Here is a 7914-nt window from a genome sequence, read left to right on the forward strand (position 1 = left end):
TGTACATGGATGATAGCAACCTGAGATGGCAAATGAATGGCTTCCAATAATTTCAGAATCAAGGGCCCATGTGTAATCTTTGTGCCACTGGAGGTGATAAACCCGCGTTCCGCCCACAGTTGGCCTGTGGCATGACAAACACCAAAGGCATATTTCAAGTCAGTATATATGTTCACAGACTGACCTGCTGCCAGCTCACATGCTCGGGTGAGGGCTACCAATTCTGCTGCCTGGGCTGAGATGGAGGGTCCCAAGGGAGCAGACTGCAAAACATTAAACTGAGTAGTTACAGCAAATCCAGATACCCGTTGGCCCTCCACGACTCGTGCAGAGCCATCTGTGTACAGCTCCAGGTCAGCATTTGGAATGGGCACATCTGAGAGATCTGGACGAGGTTTTTCCTGATGTTGCACGACCTGAAGGCAATCATGTGAGGGCTCATGTTCGTTGTCCGGGAAAGGTAACAGGGTAGCAGGGTTCAAGATATGGCACTGCTCAATTTTTAAATTGGTCCTAGATAACAAAAAAACTTCCAAGTGTGTTAGTCTCTGACTGGTTAAATGCTGAGTACCCTTCCTGACCAACAGCTGTTGAGCTGCATGTGGGGTCCGTAAGGTCATCGGATGGCCCAAGGTAATCTTTTCTGCTTGGGGTACCAGGAGACCGGCAGCAACCACTGCTCGGAGGCAGCCAGAAAAGCCTTGTGCTACAGCATCCAACTTTTGGGAATAATAAGACACAGGTCGTTCCTTAGGTCCAAAGGTCTGCACAAGTACACCAGAGGCCACCCCTAGCCGCTCATGTACATAAAGAACAAAAGGTTTTCGATAATCAGGGAGTCCAAGGGCTGGGGCTGAGGCCAAAGCTGTTTTAATTCCCTGGAAGGCTTTTATAGCCCCAGAGTCCCAATATAGGGGTTCCTCGGCATCATGAGTGATCTGTGCAAAAAGGGGGTTTGCCATTTCTCCAAAACCTGGAATCCAGGAACGGCAAAATCCTGCAAGGCCTAAAAATCCTCGCATTTCACGTTTTGTCTCTGGTCGGGGAATGTTAAGGATGGACTGGATACAGAGGCTGGATAATGCTCGATGCCCTGGAGTGAGCACATAACCAAGATAGATGACCTTATCTTTAGCAAACTGAAGCTTAGAAGGAGATACTTTATGCCCCCTCTCTGCCAAGCAGTTTAATAGGCAAATAGTATCCATTTCACATGTTACCTGATCCGGGGAACAAACTAAGACTTATCCACATACAAAAGATACCTAGACCCACCTGGTAAGTTGATATCAGCTAAATCACGTGCCAGGATGGAGGAGAAAATAGTTGGGGATTCAACATATCCCCGAGGTAGCCGAGTCCAGGTCAGTTGTTCTGCTCTTCCAGTCTCTGGATCCGTCCATGTAAATGCAAAGATATCCCAGCTGTCCCGATCTAGAGGAATACTGAAAAAGGCATTACACAGATCTATTACTGAATAACAAGCAGTACCTGCTGGAATGGCAGTCAGGATTGTATGAGGGTTAGGTACCACATTGTGTTTAGCCTGGACAATTTTATTCACTGCACGCAAGTCCTGGACAAATCGGTATACTGGTTTCCCCTCTGAATCCAGGCCAGGTTTTCTAACAGGCAAAATGGGAGTGTTAAAAGGAGATTCAGTACTAAGGAGCACTCCCAACCCTAGGAATGTGTTGATAAGATCCCGGAGGCCCAGCAGAGTTTCTTGGGGGATGGGGTACTGCCGGATTCGAGGAATGTCAATGTCTCTCTTCAGGGTTATTCATACAGGCTCCGTCTGGAGGGTTCCAAGGTCTGTTTTTGAAGTGCCCCACAGGGAGGCGTGTACCTCTTGTCTGAGGCCAGGTCCACACTACAGTGTTAAATTGATTTAAACAGCATTAAATCAATTTAACGCTGTAACCGTCCACACTACAAGGCACTTAAAATCGATTTTAAGGGGTCTTAAAATCGATTTCTGTACTCCAGCTAAACGAAAGGAGTAACCCTAAAATCGATATTACTAAATCGATTTAGGGTTAGTGTGGACGGATATCGAAGTTATTGGTCCTATTCTTTTACTGAGCTACCCAGAGTGCACCGCTCCGGAAATCGATGGTACCCTGGGACCATGGACGTACACCACCGAAGTAATGTGCCCTAGTGTGGACGCGTAAAATCGATTTTATAAAACCTGTTTTATAAAATCGATTTTACTAATATCGATTTAAAGCTATAGTGTGGACGTAGGCTGAGTCGTTCAGGCAGAATTGGGTCCTCGGCAGCCTGGGTTAATGTGGCACATAGCTGGGGGAGCTGATCCTGAGGCAATCGAAGAATGATTTTATCATTTGTAAAGAAAATCTGAGCACGTAATTTACACAGCAAGTCTCTGCCCAAAAGATTAACTGGGCTGTCAGGAGCCAGCAAAAATGCATGGGAGGCTGAGACACCAGAAATCTCCACAGCAGCTTCCTGCAATACAGGACACTCAAACGGCTTTCCGCCTATACCCATTACCGGAATGCTTTTATTTGTAAGATTTCCTCCTTGCGGCTTAGCAGTAACGGTGGAAAGGGCAGCCCCAGAATCCAGAAGACAAGAATAAATGGTTCCTCCCAAAGTTAAAAGGACCTGGGGGTCAGTGGAGGAACAAACATAAGTGGTAAAGTCATTCGAATAGGTAACATGTGAACCCCCAGGTCACCCTCATTCCTTACTATTGACAGCGTCTGGTCTGTCCACAGCCATCTGGTATTTAGGTCGGGGCTGTAGTCGGGTGGGTCAGTTTGGGAACTCTCTTTTCCAGTGACCAAGTTGCTTACAGTAATGGCATATCTCATTAGCACGGCTTGGGGCCCCCCCCTTATCCACTTTCAGTTGCCACCTGGGGGGTCCCCGCCTCCCACCTTGTTTCTCACTCCCCACGTTTACAAGGGCCGCTAGCATTTTCACTTGCTTGGTCTCTTGAACTTTATCTCTTGTGTGATACACTCGGGTGGCTATGCTTACCAGTTCTTCCAGAGATTTTCTCTCAGCCCCCTCGAGCTGCTGCAACCGCTTCTTAATATTCGGAGCTGACTGTGAGATAAAAATAAGCCTGACCATGGACTGTGTATTCGCAGCCTTGGGGTCTATATTAGTAAAAGTACAAAATGCTTTACAAAGTCTCTCATAAAAGTCGGAGGGGTTTTCTTCTTTCCCTTGCACAGTATTATGGACTTTTGACCAATCTAGCGTTCTTTTTCCTGCTTGTTTTATACCTGTCAAAATATGGGTTAGGAATTTTTTTAAGTTTGCCTGGTGGGCTGAATCATTCGGGTTCCATTGAGTAGGGTTAGTAAGAGCTATAATATCGCGTCCATCACCGGCAGCCTCCGCAGCCTCTCTGGCCCCCCTTAGGACCCGCTCCTTCTCCTCTGTGCGCAGTAGGCAATCTAAAAGTTGGCCCACGTCCTGCCAATCAGGATTATGAGATTGAAAAATGGCATGGAATCGCCTGTGAACGACGTCCGGGTCGTCTCTAAGGCGAGGCGTAGTGTTTTGCCAGTTCATAAGATCTGCAGTAGTAAAAGGGACATGGACATAACGGTCTATCACATTCCCATCCGTTGTAGGGACTGGGATGGTCCGAAGGGGTGCCTGAATATTAACTGCTTCTGCCCTATAGACAGCTCCCTGTCTCGTACGAGACGGACTAAAGACAGTGGTCAAAGAAGAAGTGTCCCCCGCCTACTGTTGCTCCACTAGTTAGCTCACTGGCTTGAACCGTGGCTTCCTCAATTTTTATGGGTGGGACCTGTCCTGATACACCTGCTGTCCCAGGCTTTGTAGAGGAGGATACCGAATCTGCCACAGGCAATGGTACTACCACCGAAGGTGGCCGCAATCTGGGACAATACATGGGGGAAATATCCTCCCAACAATCAGCTTCGTGAGGGGCAGAGGCTTTCGGGAATAGAGGGGCCTGAATGTGCGCCTTCTTTAAGCGACGATGAGCCTCATCGTCCCACAAAAACCAATAATCCATTTGACCTGGCGCTTGATCCTCCAATATCAGGCGCAAAGGGGTTAAATGAGTCAGAATATCAAAGGAGCCAAACTCGGGCCATGCAGTTCCCAGGACTGGCCAATCCTTGGTGCAAAATTGTAAAAAGCGCTTCCTTGTCATCCCTTTTTGAACACCAGGTAGGGGCCATTTACTTAACATATAATCTAAAGGACTATCCTAAGAGGGTTTAGCCAGAGACCCACCCATCTGTCTGCTGACACTCAAACAGTAAAGAGAATTACACAGAGAGCAGAAGGAATTACAGTCTAATCCAGGTTTTCCTACTTCTATTACACTGACCGGTACAGGGGACGGGACAGAAGGATCTCAATACAACCTCAGAGCTTCCTCGCACTCATGGCTTCCACTCCAAGGAATTACGAACGAGAAGTTCAGTTCTGCCCACACACCTAACGCCCAAATGTATACAGAGCAGAAAAACAACAGTAACCGGTTAAACAGAACAGAACCAGAACCAGATAGTGCACCAGAACCAGATAACCAGATAAGAGGCCCGCCTCTAACCAGAACCAGATAGTATTTCCTTATCCTATTAGGGCTCACCTTATCGGAGCACGAACCCCAGGAGCCGCGGAGAAGTGAGGAAGAGGGGTTAAGCACCCCAGTGGCGCCGCTCCTTGTTCGCCGCAGCTGTCTGGAGTCCAATGTCCGAGCTAGGAGAGTCCCGTCTGGAGTTGCCAGAAACTGTTACCGAAATATCGGGTCTGCCTAGCTGAGAGCCAATTAACAGCCTGACAGGGATAAGGAAAAATGCTTTATTCTGCAGAAAAAGGAGAGCCTGTACCTTGGTACAAAAGACTCTGTCTTACACAAATTTCACAAACCTTTTATACACATTCAGACAAAGACCCTTGCATGTTAATACTTGATTGGTAAGTGTAAAGTCTTATGTTTTCCTTATTTAAGTAGAACTAACTGGTTAGGAGCAGGATCTTCTTGCCTTGAGGCAGAGGAAAAGAGATAGTGAAAAAATGCAAGCTACTGTGTCCATGAGCAGTACTTACTCCCCCCCGACCTACTGGCCGCTTGTAATCTATTAAGGGGGGTCAGCCAGCTTTTACACAAATTAATACACTGCTTGCACTATGTGAGCTAACAATCATCACCCAGCTCTCAGGCACAGATCTAGATCTCAATTCAAGAAAGCATTCCTGATCAGCAAAGCACATACTTAACGCATACCTCACTTGAAGCACCTGTTTAAGTACTTTTGTTGAATAGGGATGGACATGAGCATGTGCTGCTACATTTCCCTGAATTGGGGCCTTAGTATATAAATGGAAATTCATAATCACAAGGGTCCTCTTGGCCAATAATTTTATTGAAGCTTGTAGGTATTAAACACTAAATTAAAAAAATGCCATCTTTTTCTCCAGACTCTCAAGGAAATAGGGAAAATAGCTACACTGCCTTAGAGAGAAAAGGTGGCTGAGGTAATATCTTCTGTTGGACCAGCTTCTTTTGGTGAGAGATACAAGCTTTTGAGCTTACATAGAGATCTTCTTCAGGTCCTCCTGAGCTCTTGGGACCTAGCCTGTACTCAGTTTTCCTTCCAGAGAGAGTGTGCTCCAGCAACCACTGTCCATTTCTCCAGCCACTGTGAAATCCCCCATTTCTCAAAGACCCCCCTTCCCTCTTTGTGCCTGAGTCCAATAATGGTATTGCTTGATGTCTTTTTGTTAGAGAGCCTTCTTTGTGCCTCTGACTTGTTTTGCTCAGCCTACCAGCCTACATAAGATAATTAAGATATAATGATTGCTTCATTGTTTAGTAATTAGACCCATTCAGCCTTAATGGATTGGTATCCCAGGACTTTTGATTGACCACTCCTCCTGAAGAAGAGCTCTGTGCAATCTCATAAGCTTGTCTCTCTTACCAACTGAAATTGGTCCAATAAAAAATATTACTTCACCCACCTCGTCACTGTAATAGCGTGGGACCAACATGGCTATGGTGCCACTGTATATTGTCCTAGTAAGTGAAGGACATATCCCATCCTAAAGATTTAATGTACTAAGCTGACCTTAAGTTGGCTCCCAATTCAACTATCAATGCATCATTTTCTGCTATGCTAATATTGTACATATGGAAAACCCATGATTCCTTTAACAATATTATGTTTACCCTCCACATTTTGTGCAACTGTGAATGTGGGGGTGCTTGGTAATTACCATTGATCTGTACCCCAAAATGTGTTTAATGGGTTTGCAAAGTCAGTCAAAGTCCTGGGATAGCAATCCAATAAGGCTGAATGGGTCTAATTACTAACAATAGAGCAATCATTATATCTTAATTATCTTATATTGGCTGGCTGGCAGGCTGAGCAAAACAAGTCAGAGGCACAAGGAAGGCTCTCTAACAAAGAGACATCAAGTAATACCATTATTGGACTCAGGCACAAGGAGGGAAGGTGGGGCTTTGAGAAGTGGTGGGGCTTTGAGAAGCAGTGGCTGGAGAAATGGACTGTGGTTGCTGGAGCAGTCTCTGGAAGGTAAACTGAGTACAGCCTGAGTCCAAGACGGCCAGGGCTTACTAAAAGAATGTCAATAGAGTCTGTTAAAACTATGTTTAACTCATTTTCGTTTTAAAAACCGACTAGGTCTTAAATTGTGTCCCTTTAAAGTCTTTGTTTAGTTTAGGATTATTGGGATTATAATCATAATATTTAATAATGAATGATGACATTGTCTTGATTAATTTTAGAGCCAGATTTTCAAAGGTATTTTTAGGTATAGATGCAGACTGAGGATCTGAGCCTAGGTACCTATCTACATCTTTAGGCACCTAAATACCCTTGAAAATCTGGCCCCTAAGGACTTTGCTTGCTTTTACTGAACAGTACACATTTAAGCATGCACAATCCAGGCATCATAGCATAATATCAAGGTACAGTATCAAAAAGAGAGAGTAAGTGAATTTTTGTAGCTTCTTGCATTCCTACTATTGCTACAACAGACCCTGCTGGCAGTAACGTGGTTTGCAATAAAGCAGATACCATGGATATCTTATTTTTGTTTGGTTTGATAATTTGACAATGTAAATCACTTTTTGGGAATGTAGTAACACACTATACTATACACTTTCCATTTCAACCAACATAATGAATTCTTGACACTGTAGCAGGGACGAATGCAAAAAAATAAATCAAGTTTCAGAAGAAGACTTACAAACAACTTACAAAACAAATATAATAATGTAAGTCAGGAGTCCACATATCTGTATGGAATTTACTGAGGAGATGCTGGCGCCTAATGAAAGTCATAAACATAATTCCCTCTACAACAGAAACTCTAATTTCAGCCAGACATCCCCAGGATAGGTAGTTCCATACTTCTTATGAAGTGCCCAAAACTCTCTTCTGATTCCTAAATGTTCATAAATGTGGGTTGTTGCTTTCTGGGTATGCAGTGTGTATCAGAGGTCATACATGATATTGCATACCAAGGAAACCAATTAGATTTATCTTCTTGCTGTTGGACTTTGGTTAAAAGTGTGAGGTTGTCTTCATGTTTGGTGAATGCTTCATTAGACCTCAGTCTGACTCCAATGTAAGTCAAAGGCAAAAATCAGTTGCTAAACTATTCCAGATTCTTCCCCTGCCAAACGTGCAGGGGAAATCAGTAGAAATTAACACACATTGAGAAGCTAGCTCTTTAGTTAGTGTAAATAAACATAGCTCCACTGAAGGTCTACATTCATTTGTTTAGGAACTCACGTTTAGGGGCTATTCCAGGGGCAGCCAAAGTAAGGGAGTCTTAGAAACGTAGCTCCTCTAGCAGCAAGCTGTCCATGGGCTGGTGAGAGCCAGTGGAGATGGGCAGAACAGAGAAAAAGAGAATCCA

At 44.6% G+C, this 7914-nt stretch overlaps 1 protein-coding gene across 1 annotated transcript; it reads right to left on the reverse strand.

The window, feature by feature from the left end:
- Positions 1–1783: 1783 nt before the first annotated feature.
- Positions 1784–4913, reverse strand: LOC127046585 (uncharacterized). The gene is made up of 4 exons (XM_050943757.1): positions 4616–4913; positions 3013–3560; positions 2218–2322; positions 1784–1873 (listed from the first exon to the last, which is right to left on the reverse strand). Exons 2-4 carry the CDS (start codon positions 3553–3555, stop codon positions 1784–1786), a joined length of 738 nt encoding a protein of 245 aa, XP_050799714.1. The 5' UTR covers positions 3556–3560; positions 4616–4913.
- Between the last annotated feature and the right edge of the window lie 3001 nt (positions 4914–7914).

The sequence above is a fragment of the Gopherus flavomarginatus genome, chromosome 3 (assembly GCF_025201925.1).
Source record: "Gopherus flavomarginatus isolate rGopFla2 chromosome 3, rGopFla2.mat.asm, whole genome shotgun sequence".
In the NCBI taxonomy this organism is placed as follows: Eukaryota; Metazoa; Chordata; order Testudines; family Testudinidae; genus Gopherus; species Gopherus flavomarginatus.

Excerpts from the sequence above, each read along its gene's own strand:
- LOC127046585 (XM_050943757.1), bottom strand. The coding sequence starts at position 3,555 with ATGAACTGGCAAAACACTACGCCTCGCCTTAGAGACGACCCGGACGTC. Across the intron at positions 2,323-3,012 it reads GAAAATCTCTGGAAGAACTG|GATCAGCTCCCCCAGCTATG; the intron begins GTAAGCATAGCC and ends CGATTGCCTCAG. Across the intron at positions 1,874-2,217 it reads ATAGCTTTAAATCGATATTA|TGTGGACCTGGCCTCAGACA; the intron begins GTAAAATCGATT and ends TTAACACTGTAG.